At 42.8% G+C, this 17,946-nt stretch overlaps 1 protein-coding gene across 3 annotated transcripts in view; it reads left to right on the top strand.

The window, feature by feature from the left end:
• The window catches only part of APOLD1 (apolipoprotein L domain containing 1), a 53,317-nt gene extending 42,123 nt beyond the window's left edge, over positions 1–11,194 (top strand). For 2 of the 3 annotated variants that reach the window (XM_049882519.1, XM_049882521.1), the window contains exons 2-4: positions 4,550–4,704; positions 5,496–5,676; positions 7,347–11,194. In XM_049882519.1, coding sequence (XP_049738476.1) covers positions 5,554–5,676; positions 7,347–8,090 — 867 coding nt within the window. In that variant the 5' untranslated portion in view covers positions 4,550–4,704; positions 5,496–5,553 and the 3' untranslated portion in view covers positions 8,091–11,194. Of the gene's footprint in view, positions 1–483; positions 944–4,549; positions 4,705–5,495; positions 5,677–7,346 lie in introns of those variants that run through there. The other variant, XM_049882520.1, reaches the window with a different exon arrangement.
• The last annotated feature ends 6,752 nt before the right edge of the window (positions 11,195–17,946 follow it).

The following is a 17,946-nucleotide window of genomic DNA, read 5'->3' on the forward strand; positions in this document are numbered from 1 at the left end:
TAAATGTCCTAAATTGAAGCAGTGATTTTCAAAATTGTATTGAATTAAAAACAGATATGCAAACCAGTGAAATACCATATCTTCTAGAAGCAGATGCAAACAACAGTAAGAAATCAATATAACATAAACCACCAGCAACACATCTATATTAAAAACAAACATATTACTAGTTTATTAAAGTGATCAAAATTATATCAGACTGAAACAGAATTAGCATAACTCCTACTATGCACTGTAATAAACTCCAGGTGTGTCGAATTAGGTTCAAATGTTTAGTGTGGATGTTTTCTTTTTCCTTAGCATCAACTTCCCTCCCCTCAATACACTTTTTTTTTTTCAATACATACCCCCTTACCCACACACACCCTATTATTTCCTAGTGTGAAAATTCTTCTCCCTGGTTCTGTGTAGTGTTGGTGGGAGGGGAAGTTCTGTGACCATCTTCCACTTGGAAGCTGAAGGGAATTCACCCTTCCTCCCAGTACAGAAGGCCTGGGGCAGGCAATCCAGAGGTTTCTCCCAGAATTTTGATCCTTATGATTCAAGGACAAGAGAAAACAGTGGTCAGGGCCATTCCAACAGGCTGTTCAACTACAAAACAGCTGCTGTCTACTGGTTTCTTGGTTCTCTAGGGCTCCTTGGTTCTTTCCCATTCTCAATCATGTCCACCAGACTCATAACAATTGTTTGCTTATATTAGCCTGAGTAAGATTCTTTCAATATCCAGATGAAGACTACAATTCCAAGGAAATCACTGAGAAGGAAGAGGGAATATAAGAGGATTGATGTGATATTCTTGGGATATCTTCCCCACAAGGAGAGCACTCTGCTTCCTGGCTGGATGGTTTGAATTTCTTCCTCTTGCCTCTGCCCATCAGAGAAATATACTTCCTACTCCCCTGATGCTGGGCTTGGCCGTATGACTTGATTTGGCCAAAAGAATGTAAGTGGATATGATGGGTACTGTGTTTGAGCAGAAGCTTTAAACACGATTTGCCAATTTTGCTCCCAAAGTTTTTTTTTTAAACTTTACTTGCTCCACTCTTTTCCTTATCAACACAATCCAAATCCATGTCCTATCATCCCTCTTATTGACTTCAATAGCCTCTTAACTCATCTATTTGCTTTTAATTGTATACCTCTGAAAACCATCCTTCACACAACTGTTGGTGATGTCAAACCTCAGTCTGTAAGGCCACAGATTTAAAGTTTCAATGGCTCCCTCTTCCCCACATGACACTGGAGACCTATCATGATTTGCTCCCTAGGTACCCTTCAGCCTCATCCCTGCACTTTATGCTAAGCAGTACCAAGCTGCCTGAAGCATCCTGAACACTTCCCCATGCCTTTACTTAGTCTGCCCTCCTCTCACCCCTAATTTTTCTCCAGATAACTTCTGTTCAACTCTCAAGGTTCAGCTCACCATGGGTGCTTCCAGGAAGTCTTCCCCAGCCCTTCCTAGGCATGGAGTTCCCCTATACTTCCTTGATTTCTGCACACACCTCTGGCACTTTCTACACTGAATCGAAATGAGTTGTTCTGTACCTATCTCTCCCAGTAGATTGCAATCTCCTGGAGGGTGGGGACTGTGCCTTGTTCAACTTTTTAGCCTCAGAATCCAGAATGATGCCTGAACACACAGTAGGTATTTCATACATATTTGTGGAGTTAAAATCAACCAAAAAATTTTAAACATTATCGTAAGAAAACTTTGAGTTGTCTTAAAGCCGGAAGCTGCTCTTCTTACAAAGCCAATGACATTATAAATTGGTTCTTCTAGAAAGCAACATGGAACAAAAACTATGAAAATATTCATTCTCCTTCATCTGGTATTTTCCCATTTGTGATTATTCCCCAAAGAAATAATCCAAAGGGGGAAAATGTACACAGATGTTCCTGGCAACTTAATTATAGTACATAGTTGGGCCGGGGCGGGGGAGGGGAGTGGGAAAGCAACTGGAAACAATCCAAGGGCCTAATAGGGAAATGACTAAGCAAACAATAGGATTATTACATAGCTATTAAAAATGACAGAGGTGAGGACTATGTCAACATGGAGACATCTGTATCTGCAGGAACGTTAAGTGGAAAAAAGAACACAGACTAGTGTTTAAACACTAGTGTTTAAGGATTTGTGTGAGCATTAACAAAGATCAGAGGCCCATTTGGAGAGATGAAAATGGTTACGTTTCAGTGTTCACTGTCTCTTACGCAGTTCCGTGAGTACAGGACAATAATAGTTGAGACTTCATGTAACATCCAAAAACCCGCTGCCATTGAGTCAATTCCAACTCATAGCGACCCTATAGGACAGAGTAAAACTGCCCCATAGGGCTTCCAAGGCTGTAATCTTTATGGAAGCAGATTGCCAGATCTATCTCCCACAGAGTGGCTGGTGAGTTCAAACCACTGACCTTTCGGTTAGCAGCTGAGTACTTAACCACCGCACTGCCAGGGCTCCTACATGCAACATAGACATCCTCTAAGTCCTCCACAGGATAAGTGCTGTAAGGTCTTAATTTTATACTTTTGATGTTGTCTCTGAAAGAGGAGACTGCTCACATGAAACTTTGATCAAAATACCTTCAATTGTTCCTTAAATTTCTTTTTGTGCTTTAATATGTGAAAGGAAATGCATGCCGAGTTTAAATTATTAAGTTCAAGTGTCAGTTTAGTGCATAATGTGAAGTATTCGGCTTTCACAGGCAGTTAAACTTCATTAGGCCACTGTTATATGACTGGATTTTTTATTCCATAAAGAGGCAAATAGGAACAAAATGATTTATAACACAGAGAAAAGCAAATTTGAGATGGGCTGCGTCCAGTACACTCCTGTACGTTCTCCTTCTTCACCCTTGTTCTGTGCCATGATTACTGATGCTCTGAAGATGACCCTGAGTCTCAGCAAAATTCTTCATCCATGAAGTATTTAATTACGGTCATCTAAACCTGAAATAAGGAGCCCTGGTGGTGCAGTGGTTAAGCCCTTGGCCGCTCACCAAAATGTAGGCAGTTCGAACCCACCAGCCATTCCAGGAGAGAAAGATGTGGCAGTCTGCTTCTGTGAAGACTACAGCCTTGGAAACCCTATGGGGCAGTTCTACTCTGTCCTATAGGGTTGCTGTGAGTCGGGATCTACTAGACGGCAATGGGTAAACCTGAAATATACAAGAAACTTGACAATGAAGTTGGAGGTGCATATGGGAACTGAAGAATCAGGATACGGTCCCTCCTTGCCCACCCCCAATTCACCCTGGCTTACCTCCCATTTGGAGCGACTATGTCTGTGGGGACAGAAGAAGATTTTCTCCTACTTCTTACCTCCAAAGTACAGGTAGATACTGAAGGTATCTTGAATAAGGTTATATTTTTTCTTTGGGGAGTTATCACCAGAATATTTGGACATAGGCCAAATTCAGAATAATCAGACTCAAAAAGACCATGGTTGTGAGTAGTGCCAAATGGCATTGTGTTAATACAAAGTATAGTTATAAAAGCTCCTGGGTGGTGGAAACAGTTAACGCGCTTGGCTAGTAACAGAAAGATTTAAGGTTGGAGTCCACCCAGAGGCACCTCAGAAGAAAGGCCTGGTGATCTACTTCTGAGAAATTAGCCATTGGATACCCTGTGGAGCACAGTTCTACTCTGACATACATGGGGTTGTTAGGAGTTGGAGTTGGAGTCATGAGGTGGGAATTTAACCATGTTCCAGAAAGATATGGCTGTTAAGACTTTCCAAATGAACCAAAGAGTAGAGACAGTAATCAGGTCAATTTAAGTGAAAAACTTATTTGGCGTTCTTTATCTGAAGGTGCCAATACCTGTCTGTCAGTTTGTCCTATTGTGGTGGCTTGTGTCTTGCTATGATCCTTGAAGCTATGCCACTGGTTTTTCAAATAACAGCAGGGTCACCCATGGTGAACAGGTTTCAGTGGAACTTCCAGACTAAGACAGGGTAGGAAGAAAGGCCTGGTGATCTGCCTCCAAAAATTAGCCAGTGAAAACCCTATGGATCAGAACAGAATATTGTCTGATACGTTGTCGTTAGGTGCCGCTGAGTTGGTTCCAACTCATAGCAACTCTATGCACAACAGAAGGAAACACTGTCTGGTCCTGAGCCATCCTCACAATCGTTGTTGTGCTTGAGCCCATTGTTGCAACAGTCCATCTTGTTGAAGGTCTTCTTTTTCGCTGACCCTATACTTTACTAAGCATGATGTCCTTCTCCACGGACGGGTCCCTCCTAATAACCCGTCCAAAGTATGTGAGATGAAGTCTCGCCATCCTCCTCTCTAAGGAGCATTCTAGCTGTACTTCTTCCAAGACAGATTTGTTCCCTCTTCTGCCAGTCCATGAAGTCAATATTCTTCACCAACACCATAATTCAAAGGTGTCAATTCTTCTTTGGTCTTCCTTATTCATTGTCCAGCTTTCACACGCATATGAAGGGATTGAAAACACCATGGCTGATATAGTCTGTGATAGTGCTGGAAAATGAGCTCCCTAGGTTGGAAAAAAAAAATTTTTTAACTTTTTTTTTTTTTGGAAGGCACTCAAAATACACAGTGGTCGAAACAATGGACTCGAGGATACCAACTTCATGAAAGTAGCGCAGGACAGGGCAACATTTTATTCTGTTATACATGGGATCTCCATGAATTGGAGCTGACTCAAGACAACTAACAATAGCAACAACATCTGAAGGTGAGAGTGTTAGAAGAGAGATTGTATTTGTGTCCCTACGGTAGGACTGAGTTCCCAGGCTGATCGCCAACCACCTCTGAATATCCTGGCTTGTGACGAGCCCACAGATGCTACACTCATTTTTCCTTCCTGAATTATGCAGGTACTTGCCCTTCAACCCATGCTTCACTAACCTGTAGATAGAATTCATTTAACTATCAAACAGGGGTACAATTGTTGCTCCAAAGGAAAACCCAGGAAGCCAAATCCCTGCTGTTGAAAGTATATAATTAGCATCTTGTGCAGCCTGACCCCACTGATTTTTCTGACGCATTTGGCCAGCAGTATGCCCTTTCAGAGACCTCCAGTATCTTCTCCACAGCTGGAGATGGCCAAAACTGCACGCAGCCCTTCCTGTGGGTGTGGCCTTGTATTCTTAAGACCGGATGATGAGGGCTGCAAGCTGAATGGATCACATATTTCCACCACTCACAGCTTCACAGGAGTAAAACATGAGTGCTACTATCAGATGTAAGAGGGCTTTTTTTCTCTCCCTTTTCTTTTTAAAAATGGTATTGTAACAGTGGCCTCTCAAAAAACACTATACTTAGTCAGCCTGGGGTGCATTTGATGTCCTCCCAGATAACGTCATTCGCTATTCACAAGAGAGGAAAGGCAGGGTATCCCCCTTGGGAGAATGACAACGCTTGTTTCAAGTTGGGGAAGAGCATGTGAGTCTTTTCCTGCATTTGGGGGAAAGCGAACACACAATGTTCATTTCCTAAATACGGGATGTGCTGTGCGACTTGCAGGTCACTTTCCACCATGTCACATCCTTCTGGATGAAGGCAGCAGGGGCCAGGACAGGAAATGGCAAATTCACAGAGCCAGACAAGGCTTTCCCAGGGCAGCCATTGGTCCTTGGGAACTATAAAGCATGCTCATCCAGAAACGGCCTCAGATTTTCCTTTCCCGGAGGCAGCCAAGTGGATGGTAAGTAGGGAGTCTGGAGGGATAGTGTCTGAAAAATAGCTACTGGATTCTTGTTATACTGGGGTTGTAACCTTGGTCCATTAAATATCTTGACTGACTTTATCTCATTTTGCTAAGAGGTGTCTTTACCTGGAAATGTATCCCTGGTGGGTCAGATTATGGAAGCATGAAAGTAAAATGAGGACCCAGGAGTCAGGAGACCTGGGTTCTAGGCTGGGCCCTGTGAAGAATCAGGCACATCTAGAATGAGTCTAGATGTACCTCATCTTCCAGATGAGAATATTAATTCCTGCTCAGATGTATCACAAGGCTATTGAAAGAATCAAAAGAGAAAATGTTCGTTAAAATACCTTTGGAAAGTATAAAAGACCGTTTTATACACAAGGCACTAGTGCTGAACTGTTCTACATCTAAGGCTCATTTGCCACTTTTAAGAAGTTCTTGATATTGGGGACAATAGGGGATACGAAGGTGGAATCTTTGGCAGGTAGGAAGGATGTACTTTTACCCCAGAGTGCACAGTTCTGTCTTTGTTAGTCATCTTCAATTGGCTTCAATTCAACTTGGTACAAGATAGCCCTCAGTGAATTGCTGAACAAAAATTTTGACCACTTTATTTTATTCAATCACTACTAATTTTTTTCTTTAAGCTTTAATAACAAGGAGCCTTGGAGGCATAGTGGCTAAGAGCTACCGCTGCTAACCCAAATGTTGGCAGTTTGAATCCACCAGTCAGAATCAACTCAACAGCAATGGGTTTGTTTTTTTTTTTTTATGACAAAAAACAGAGTGGTATTAATTTAATACAATTTGATTTTAATTAAAGACTATCAAAGAGTGCAATTTCTGAGGGAGACCTAATGAGTGCTAAAAAAACACACACAAAAAAACCAAATCTAGTGCCGTCAAGTTGATCCCGACTCATAGCAACCCTACAGGACAGAGTAGAACTGCCCCATAGAGTTGCCAAGAAGTACCTCCTGGATTTGAACTGCAAACCTGTTGGTTAGCAGCTGTAGCACTTAACCACTACGCCACCAGGGTTTCCACTAAAGAATGCTGTAATGAGTGCTAGTTATCTATAAAAGGAATAAACAATGCAAACCACATTTTAGGCTTGATACTAAGATGAAAGTCTGGAAGAAAAGTATGCCCAAAAGTTGTTTCAGGCAAGCATCTGACTTGGAAAGGCTGATTTCTTAAATTTGATGGACAATATGACTTTAGAGGTTTTGGTGACTTGTCTTTTTCACTTGTCAGAGAAAGAAAAGAGCTGCTGCAAAACTCCTAGGATCCAAACCTATAATGAAAGGGCTTTGTAAACTATACAACCTACCACTTGTAAAACATCCTCTCAAACACAGCAAAAGCCTCAGTATTGCAGGAGCTTCCAGTACCAGTATCCCCTCCTCAATACGTTTAAATTTTATTTAACAGATAATCAACAAAGTCCATAGGTAGCATTCTTCCTATTTGCATACGCGGATATAAGATCCTAAGGACTTGCGTGACTTGTCCGAGATTACAAAACTGGTCTTTGAGAGCGTGACACCTGACCCAGTGCAAACTGCCCTTTGCGCGGCAGTAGCGGTTATTTTCAACTTTCCCGCTTGCATATGGGAACCGCGGGGTGGAGCAGCTGGGCTAACTGCGTGTCCGTGTCCCCGCAGGGCATGGAGAGGCCGGCGGCCTGGGAGCCGCAGGGCGCGGACTCGCTGCGGCGCTTCCAGGGGCTGCTGCTGGACCGCCGGGGTCGCCTGCACGGCCAGGTGCTGCGCCTGCGGGAGGTGGCCCGGCGCCTCGAGCGTCTCCGCAGGCGCTCCCTGGCGGCCAACGTGGCGGGCAGCTCGCTGAGCGCCGCGGGTGCTGTCGCCGCCATCGTGGGCCTCTCGCTCAGTCCCATCACCCTGGGGGCCTCGCTTCTGGCGTCGGCCGTGGGGCTGGGGGTGGCCACCGCCGGAGGAGCCGTCACCATCACTTCCGACCTCTCCCTGGTCTTCTGCAACTCCCGGGAGCTGCGGAGGGTGCAGGAGATCGCCGCCACCTGCCAGGACCAGATGCGCGAGATGCTGAGCTGCCTCGAGTTCTTCTGCCGCTGGCAGGGCTGCGGGGACCGCCAGCTGCTGCAGTGCGGGAGGAACGCCTCCATCGCCCTGTACAACTCCGTCTATTTCATCGTCTTCTTCGGCTCACGTGGCTTCCTCATCCCCAGGCGGGCAGAGGGGGCCACCAAGGTTAGCCAGGCCGTGCTGAAGGCCAAGATTCAGAAACTGGCCGAGAGCCTGGAGTCCTGCACCGGGGCTCTGGACGAACTCAGTGAGCAGCTGGAGTCCAGGGTACACCTCTGCACAAAGTCCAGCCGCGGCCACGACCACAGGATCCCTGCCAACCAGCCCGCAGGACTGTTTTTCTGAGAACCTTTCCGCCTCATGACTAAGGCCAGAAACCATCCCCATGGGATGCTCCGGATTTATAGCTCCCTCAGGAAAACACTAAGTTGGGTCAGGAGCTGAATGCAAAGGATGAGAAAAAACTTCTTGAAGGGGGTGGCTCCTCAGTGTCCTTTTCCTGTCACTGTCCTTTTCCCGTCACTGTGACATCCCGCATGGGGTTGAGTGCCAGGGACTTTTCACTTGCATTATCCCAGTGGGGTATGTGACCTGAAGATGGTTTTTCCTTTTTCAAAACCTTTCAGTCTTCACACAGCTGAGGCAAAGTAGCTGGTCACTCCAGTTTTAAAGTTGAGGGCATCCCTGCCCTGCTGTGGTGGTGTGAGCTGAGGTTGGAGAGCGTAGAGAGAGGAAGCCATGCTCTGGGTCCTCTCTGAGACCCGCTAGGCTCTGCAGGTCCTTAAAATCCCTGTGAGAGGTTAGCTCTAAAACCTTTTTTCCAGAGTTTCTGAGTACAAAGAACCCCAGAGTCCAAAGCAGGCCAGACCCCCTCTGAACCTTCCGGGAGGGTTCAGGACCTAGACAGGGCCTTCCTTTCACCTCTCAGCTCACCCACTCACAGAACCAGCCTGGGAATGGAGTGGACCTTTTCTGGGTGGCTGTGGCCTGGGCTTTCAAACCCAACTTCCAGGTATTCTGATAGAGGAAAAGAAAGTAAGCTGGCATCTAAGTCCTGCCCCCTTGCATAAAGAAGCTAAGGCCAAGAAAGATGGAGTGTCTAAAATTTTTGTTTACCAAGAGAAAAGAGCAGTGGCTTTTGAATTAGACAGTCCTGGGTTTGTCATTTGTGGCTTTGTCACAAACTGTGTGACTTTGGCCAATTAATCTCTGAGATTTAGCTTTCTGGTCTTGTAAAATGGAGATGATAAAACATCACCCTGTTGTGAGGTATTAAATAAAGTGCCTAGTACAGTGTCTGGCACACAAAGTGTGGTACCTGGACTGGCAGCATTAGCATCACCTGGGAACTTGTTAGATAGGCACATTCTCAGACCCACTCTTGACTTACAGAATCAGAAACTCTGGGGGTGGGGCCCAGCAACCTGTGTTAAACCAACCCTCCAGATGACTGTAATACACACTAAGGTTTGGAAACCAGTGTAACAGTGAGACTTCACGAAGACACACAGCCTCTCTAGGGGCTCCATGGTCTTCAGAGTCATTCACAGAAGGTCAAGGACAGACTTTGTCTCACAAGCAAAAGAAAAAATGTGTATGTGTGTGTGATTGCTCATCAGTGCATCCTAGGGCCATTTCCCATCTGAACTAAGGGATGTAACATAATAAGCCCTTTAGAGGGCAGTATTGCCCACTCATTGTGGAAATTGGTACAGAAAGGAATGTGAATTTACAGGGAACTGACCCTTCTCTGGAAACCCTGGTGGCTTAGTAGTTAAGTGCTAAGGCAGCTAACCAGAGCGTGGGCAGTTTGAGTCTACCAGGCGCTCCTTGGAAGCTGTATGGGGCAGTTCTACTTGGTCCAATATGGTCGCTATGAGTCAGAATCGACTTGATAGCACTGGGTTTGGTTTTTGGTTTGGGGACCTTTCTCTATTACCTTCCCTGAAAACCATCAGACCATGTCTTTTTTTAATTTATTTTAAGTTTGTTATTTAATTTCTGTTTATTATTTGCATTTAATTTTATTTAAGCACCATATTTAGAACATAATAGGTAGGAATAGCAAGTTTTCGAATGGGACACAACTGAGGCTCTCTTCAAAATAAGAGGTTGAGTTTTACTTTCTAAGGCAGAGCATCAGCTGGGAATAGCATTGCTCTCCTTGAATAAGTCTTTTCCTTCAGACAGATTTTTTTTTTTTTTTTAGTGTTTTAAGTAAGTGTTGGAAGTTTGGAATAGAGAAACCAGAATTTGAGCTTAAGCTTATAAATGAAGGCTTGAGTTGAGGGACATGTAAATGATACAAGTATTCTTATTCTGAAGGTACTCTGCCAGCGAATAACACTTGACCTGGAAGGAGAACCTATTTAGGGCAGGAAACAATAACAAATAGAGACATGTAAAGGAAGTATGACGATGTGCTGTATTTCTACTTTAGGGTCTGTAAGAACTCTGTTAAGCTATCTCTAAGAAAATACTTATATTCTCTTCAATTTTCATTCCTACAACTGTGATATTGAAAAAAATATGTTGCAAAATCTTTGGGACCACACACAAAAAACCTGGCGCTATTATTTAATTATTCAATATACTATACGTTTATCAACTCTACTTCACTGTTCCCAATGATGGCAGTGTGTCTGAGGGAGTATAATTTCAGTGCTGGGAGGAGGAGTTGGTATTTCTATACTTTTATTATTCCTATAAATTGCAATTTATCTGCATCCTGGTTTATTTTGAAGTTGATATTGGTTTCTTTTTAAACCGATGTCCTTTCCTAGACTACCTTGCACAGGTGCTAGAATTTTACACCACCAGAATGTACTTCGTATTGTCATTTGTGGTTTTTATGTCATAAAGGTACAGCCACTCCCTAGCTTCATGTTTTTTTTAATGCTTAAGTTTGATTTGCTCTTCCAGTGCCTAAGCTATTCCTTAGAAATAAACTGGGCACCTTTGGAAGTAGTAGCAAACTTTTCCTATCATTAGGGTATCTCGGATGTATCAAAGTCCTAACTTCTGAAGTTATAATTTCATTGGCCCAATTTAAATCTAAAGAAGACTGTCTACTTTGGAAGGCTACTTTGCACATAATGGGAGCTCAATGAATGCATTTGAATAATTTAATCAACTGCTTAGCTATGTTAAACCAATTTGTTAATAATGAAAGATCATCCATCCTCTTATGTGCCTCTTATGAAGATTGGAGCCTTTACCAAGCTTTAGTCAAATTCAGTTAAATTGATCCTAGAGACAAGTATATATTTATTTCTTTTGTGGGAATATGAATAAGGCTTCTTTTAAGGCATTCATTCTATAAACAAACAGGTTGAAAATTATATGTTGTAACGAAGGGAGAGGGGTATTTAGATTACAAGTGTACTTCAGAAAAATGTCAGAATTTGAAAAATAAATATGTTTGTGCTAATATGTTGCTCTCTCTTAGTTTCTTGGGTTTGCAATCATTTGGATTGTTTTCTTTCACAATAAAGGAGATTCATTTGGTTCTGCATTTCAAGGATTCAATAAAATTACACTCTGCTCCACTAAAAAAAAAAAAAATCCTTAGCAAATATTCTGAACCTAAGTGCTTTTAGGTTCAGAATATTTGCTAAGTGCTATTCTGAACCTAAGTGCGTTTGCCCTCAGGCACCTGTCATTTCCAATATGCTATATGTCAACATCAATGGTATTTACTGGGGTGGGGGAGGGGGTAGAGGGAAGAGTGCTGTAGAAGCCACTCTAGATTAGATATGTCAAACAATCAGTCAACTTGAAATATTTCTCATTTGATATCTTGGTATGTAAAGAAGGTAGAGGGAATTGAGACACTGAGATAAGGACATTATACACAGATAATAGGGATACAATTAAATGCAGCAATTTTTGAACTCCACATTGCTGCCATAAAACACATTTTTTTCCCACTGTAGCAAGATTAGTCCATCCCCTTTACTGAAATAAATTGCCCATCCCACAAACTTTTTGATCTCCCTGTAATTATCTAATCCCATGTTTGCCTGTGTATGAATTAGTAAATTTGAAAAAGGGCAGATGTTCGATTATTTCCACTTAGAATATTCAACATCAAACTACATGAATCAATTGTGAAAAAGCAATCAACTCATATACAAGAATTGTCTTATTATCTAGAAGTCAGACTTACAGCAGCCTCAAAACCTTTGAACATAATTACAACTTGCTAAGTACCAGGTAATCCTTGATTTATTCAAGTTAAAACAGGCACATTTAGGACCATTCTTTTTTTTTTTTTTTTGTACATTTTATCATTTAAATAGAGCCCTGGTGGTGCAGTGGTTAAGAGCTATGGCTGCTAATCAAAAGGTCAGCGGTTCGAAGCCACCAGCTGCTCCTTGGAAACCCTAATCTGTCCTATAGGGTTGCTATGAGTCAGAATCAACTCGATGACAACGGGTTTGGTTATCATGAATATGGGCTACACACAATGTTGCAGCATGTGATTTGCTGATGTTGTCATTCTCAGATGTTCAGGCAAGATGTTCAATGTCATGATTTATAAAGATACTGATAAAAGGCAATAATAATAAAAACTTTTTAAAAAATGAGCTATTCAACTTATGCCAGAACTGACTCACGATGGAGTTGTTGGAAAGGAACCCCGACATAAGTTGGGGATTACCTGTGGCTAAAAAGAAACCTAGAATCAGGCAAAGTAGCCTTCACGAAACTGAAACACTAGAGAGGCAGAATGGGAGTGTAAGGCACAGCATCTGTATCAGGATGGCAAACTTTCCCAGAACAGGGCACCTCACCTGGTGTCATGGATTGAATTGTGTCCCCCCAAAATATGTGTCAACTTGGTTAGGCCATGATTCCCAGTATTGTGTGGTTCCCCTCCATTTTGTGATTGTAATTTTATGTTAAAGAGGACTGGGAGGGATTGTAACACCTTTACTAAGATCACATCCCCCATCCAATGTAAAGGGAGTTTCCCTGGGATGTGGTCTGCATTACCTTTTATCTTGCAAGAGATGAAAGGCAAGCAAGCAGAGAGTTGGGGACCTCATACCACCAAGAAAGCAGTGCAGGGAGCAGAGCGTGTCCTTGGGACCCAGGGTCCCTGAGCGGAGAAGCTCCTAGTCCAGGGGAATATTGATGAGAAGACCAACAGAGAAAGACATCCTTCCTCTGGAGCTGACACCCTGAATTTGGACTTTTAGCGTACTTTACTGTGAGGAAATAAACTTCTTTGTTAAAGCCATCCACTTGTGGTATTTCCGTTACAGCAGCACTAGATGATTAAGACACCTGGCAAGTTATGGATCATAACCATGAAAGGTGGGCTGAGAAAATGTATCATTTTTAGCTGAGAATATTGCTGCTCTCAGTATACCCAGTATTGTGTGTGTAAGGAAGAAAGGGAAGTGGACATTGGGTAGGGGGCTCAACAGCCCAAACCAAAAGCCTATTGTGGCTGCTGCAGGTGATCTCACCACCTGAGTGCCAGCCTCTGAGGCTCCACCTTGGAAACCTTCCTGGGTCTGGATGCTGCACTGCTAATGACTTCTGCAGCAATGGCAAAAAAGGCTGTGTTGGCCAGACCCTGGCTGTTTGCGAAGGCCAGCCGCAAGCTGGGTTCCTGTCTTTGCTGAGGTATATGTTGTAACAAGTGTCCTTGCAGTTAGTTGCAATAAATCTCTTCTTGTTGAGTTGACAGGAGGTTGGGATGCTACTTTTTGCTCCTGGCAAACTCCTAAGAGAGAAAGCAAACCCTGCTGTGGTCTGGAATAGGACAAATAGTGAGTCCTAAGATCTGGCAACAATCCCTTAGCAACCAGGGAGTTGTTAAGAGAGGAGAAATTGTGCTGATGAAGCAAGACCCTTCTAGGGCCTAGGAGTGAACATTAGGGTCCCTTGGCACCCCGGACCATGCCTGGCATTGGCATTGGGTTGTGGAGAGGAAACTCTCCAAGTGGTGTCTTTCCTGTACAGGTAAAGCTTGTTTGTATGGAGTAGCATCTGAAGAAAATGGTATTTAATCCAACTTTGTATTTTAAATATAACCCCAGGAGTACAGGCAGGCCTGTGCCCTGCTTTGCCCCAGAACTTTAGCAATGAGTCACAGCCAAGGCCTCTGCCTCCCTAAAACACAGGAGCAGACGTATTACAGCCTGTTCCAGTACTTGTGTAGATATGGTTGCCAATTTTACGAAAATACTTTCAAGTGGGAGAATGTTTTTGAATAGATGGAGTGGAGGGGAGGGGGGATCATGTCTACAATCTTTCCTTTAGGCTAGAGACTTCTTTTTCCAGGCTCCCTGGTTAACGAAGACATTTGTTTCTGCCCTCACCTGGCTATGAAAATTGCACTCTCAAAATGTCACTAAAGACCAAATTCAATACTTTTCTCAGTACCTAAAAAAAATGACATTTAGATAATGAACACAGAAAATAAATGTGAGCTATTCAACATTCATTAAGAACTTGCTAGGTACTAAGTATTTGACACGTATTATCTCTTTTACGTTATATAAATTTCATGAGCTGCACACTATAATTACCCTCATATTATTAGATAAAGAAAGTAAGAATTGAGAGGTTACACAACTAGCAAGATGCAGCCCTGTTGGTGCAATAATAGTTAAGTACTTGGCTGCTACAGAAAGTTGGTGGTTTGAACCCACCCAAGGGCTCCAAAGGAGACAGACCTGGTGATCTACTCCCATAAAGATAACAGCTTAGAAAACCGTCTGGGCCAGTTCTAATCTGTCACATGGGGTCACTATGAGTAGAAATCGACTTGACAGCACCTAACAACAGCAACTAGCAAAAAGTGCCCTGGGATTTGAACTCTGGAAGCCTGACTCCAGAGTTATGCTCTTAGCTCCTCTAATAGTAAATATATTCCTGATATAAAATCATAGTTAAAAATAGTGCCTCATTACTAACAACAAACTGGTGGATTCATTCATTCATTTAGAACACATTTATTGAGTTCTAACTTTGTCCCACATACTGTCACTTGTGAGCAAGATAGGGTTCTACCCCTCATGGCACTAACCATCTAGTTATTTAGCAGGATAATCTTATGCTAGCAGGTTAATCAACAAGAAATTAAAATACAGTTTTGTGAATGACTAGTGTTATAAATTGAATTCTGTCCCCCAAAAATATGTGTATCAATTTGGCTAGGCCATAATTCCCAGTCTTGTGTGATTGCCCATCATTTTGTCATCTGATGTTATTTTTCTACGTGTTGTTAATCCTACCTCTATGATGTTAATGAGGCAGGATTAGCAGCAGTTATGTTAATGAGGCAGGACTTGATCTACAAGATTAGGTTGTGTCTTAAGCAATCTCTCTTGAGATATCAAAGAAAGAAGTGAGCAGAGACATGGGGACCTCATACCACCAAGAAACAAGAGCCAGGAGAAAAGCGCATCCTTTGGACTCAGAAGCCCCTCAAACTGGGAAGATTGATGACGAGGACGTTCCCCCAGAGCCAACAGAGAGAGGAATCCTTCCCCTGGAGCTGGCACCCTGAATTCGGACTTCTAGCCTCCTGACTGTGAGAGGATAAATTTCTCTTTATTAAAGCCATCTACTTGTGGCATTTCTGTTATAGCAGCACTAAATAACTAAGAAAACTAGTATTTGTAAAAAACAAAACAAAACAAAAAACTAATGTGGCTTGATTTGAACATTGTCAAACTTTAGCTTTGATCATAAAAACTTATGTACAGATATTTTGTGATGTTGTCCTAGATCTCCTGAACATGACAAGATTCTTGTGAACAAAACACCTGGAATGGAAGAACATGTTTAATGAGAACTTTTTGTACCTATTGATGTGCTGGGACAAGGCATCAACTGAGACAGCACAGATATAAAAGAATGACTGGTTCAGAAGGCCTTTCCAGATCTTTTATAAAAAACCTCTGAAAAGGAAACTTCTTAGGGTCTGTCTTAGGATGCGTTCTCTAGAGAACGAAAACCAGAGAAGTGTGTATATATGTGTATATATATATGTGTATATAGAGAGAGACAGAGACAGAGAGACAAGATTTATCTCAAGGAAATGGTTCACAACACTTGTAGAGGCTGGAAAGTCCCAAGTCTGTGGTTCAGGCTAGAGGAATCTCCTGACTCACACAGCTGCAAGGCCTGATGAACCCAAGACTGACAGGTTAGACAGCAGGCTGCTGGTTCACGGGCTGTGAGGGCTGACAAACCCAAGATTGGCAGGGAATACAGCAGGTTTCTGGCTCCAGTCTTAAAAACTGGAGGCCATCATTCTCGGGGAACATCTAGATCAATTGGCATAACATACTTTATAAAGAAAATGTTCTACATTCTACTTTGGTGAGTAGCACCTGGGGTCTTAAAACCTGTGAGCAGCCATCTAAGGTACTCCACTGGTCTCACACCTTTGGGAGCAAGGGAGAATGAAGAAAAGTAAAGATACAGGGGAAACCTTAGTCCAAAGGACTAATGGACGGCATCTAACACAGCCTCTACCAGACTGAGTCCGGGGCAGCTAGATGGTGCCTGGCTACCACCACTGACTGCTCTTACAGGGATCACAATAGTGGGTCCCGACAGAGCTGAAGAAAAATGTAGAACAAAATTGTAACTCACAAAAAAAGACCAGACTTACTGGCCTGACAGAGACTGGAGAAACCCCTAGAGTATGGCCCTGGACACCCTTTTAACTCAGTACTGGAGTCACTCCGAGGTTCACCCTTCAGCCCATAAAACAAAACAAAACAAAATGGGCCCATCAGCCCAGGGGCAAGAACTAGAAGGCAGGAGGGGACAGGAAAGCTGGTAATAGGGAACTCAAGGTTGAAAAGGGAGAGTGTTAACATGTCTTGGGGTTGTTAACCAATGTCATAAAACAATATGTGTACTAACTGTTTAATGAGAAACTAGTTTGTTCTGTAAACCTTAATCTAAAGTACAATGAAGAACAAACAAAAAAGACCTGGAGGTCAGACGATGACAAGTCTGATGTAGGATCCAGAGTGAGCAAAATCTAGTGCGCTTTGCCAGAACATCCATGTATATTGGATGCAGGCCACACCCTCAAGGAAACTCCCCTTACAACTGATTCGCTGATCACATCAGAGCACGTCATGGAGGTGATTACATTATATCACAAAACAGAGGATAACTACATCATTACATAACTGCCAAACCACTATGAATCTTGGCCCACTCAAGTTGATGCACAACATTAACCACCACAGGCTCACTGCATCCAAACTGCCACTGAATCTGCTTGTTAATTTTTCCTCCTGTTAGGGGTGTGTACTCAAATTCAATATAGTAGCTATGGACTAAAACTGCTGGAGGTTGTGGGTGAGAAGACAGGCGTGAGTAGGACCAAGACTTTAGGTCTCATAAAACTACTAAAAATGATAATGCTTTGTTTGTTGGTGGTTTGTTTTTAACACCATTTCCTGAGATTTTGCACAGAATACACTATTATTTGACTTTAATTCTTTCTAACTTCTCTATAACATTTGACCTTGCTGACTATCCAAATCTTACAACTCTTCTCTCTTGAATTCTGTAACAGCCTTTCTTATTTGTCTTTCTGTTTTGCTTCCTTGATAGCTCTTCTTTCTTCACTCCTAAACTTTAGGTGATCCCTAAGCCTCAGACCTAAGTTAGTATCTCTGCCACCAATATAGTCCTTTCCTGGTATGTCCATCCCCAGTGTTTCACCAATCCTGGATTGGATGTTGGTATGGATGAAACCAGCTCTAAAGGACTTTTTTGGGTCATTTTTAATTGAGTGAGTATTAGATGGGATGAAAATAAAGATGGAGATCATTGACTGAATAAAGCAAGTTACAGGGAGAATGTTCAAAAAAGAGAGCCCTCGCTGTATTCCTTCCCCTCCATTCCCCTCATGGGAGCACTGCACCTCAGCTTCAACCAATGCAGTAGGAAGCAAGGTGATCAGTGGAGAGTGATGATGGGAGAGGGGTCATTGGATGGTTGAGAGGAGTCGTTTAGGAGAGAGGGAGAGTGAATGGACTAGAGAAATGCATGACCTATTGCCAAGCAACATGAAGGGCCATTTAAAGAGTACTATTTTTTTTTTTTTATATGAAGAAGTATTTCCTTTTGCTGTGAAGTAAGAGGCAGTTTGGTGAGTGTGTTTTATCTTGAGTTGATTCCGACTCATCACAGCCCCATGTGTGCAGAG

Source organism: Elephas maximus, chromosome 4 (assembly GCF_024166365.1).
Source record: "Elephas maximus indicus isolate mEleMax1 chromosome 4, mEleMax1 primary haplotype, whole genome shotgun sequence".
In the NCBI taxonomy this organism is placed as follows: Eukaryota; Metazoa; Chordata; class Mammalia; order Proboscidea; family Elephantidae; genus Elephas; species Elephas maximus.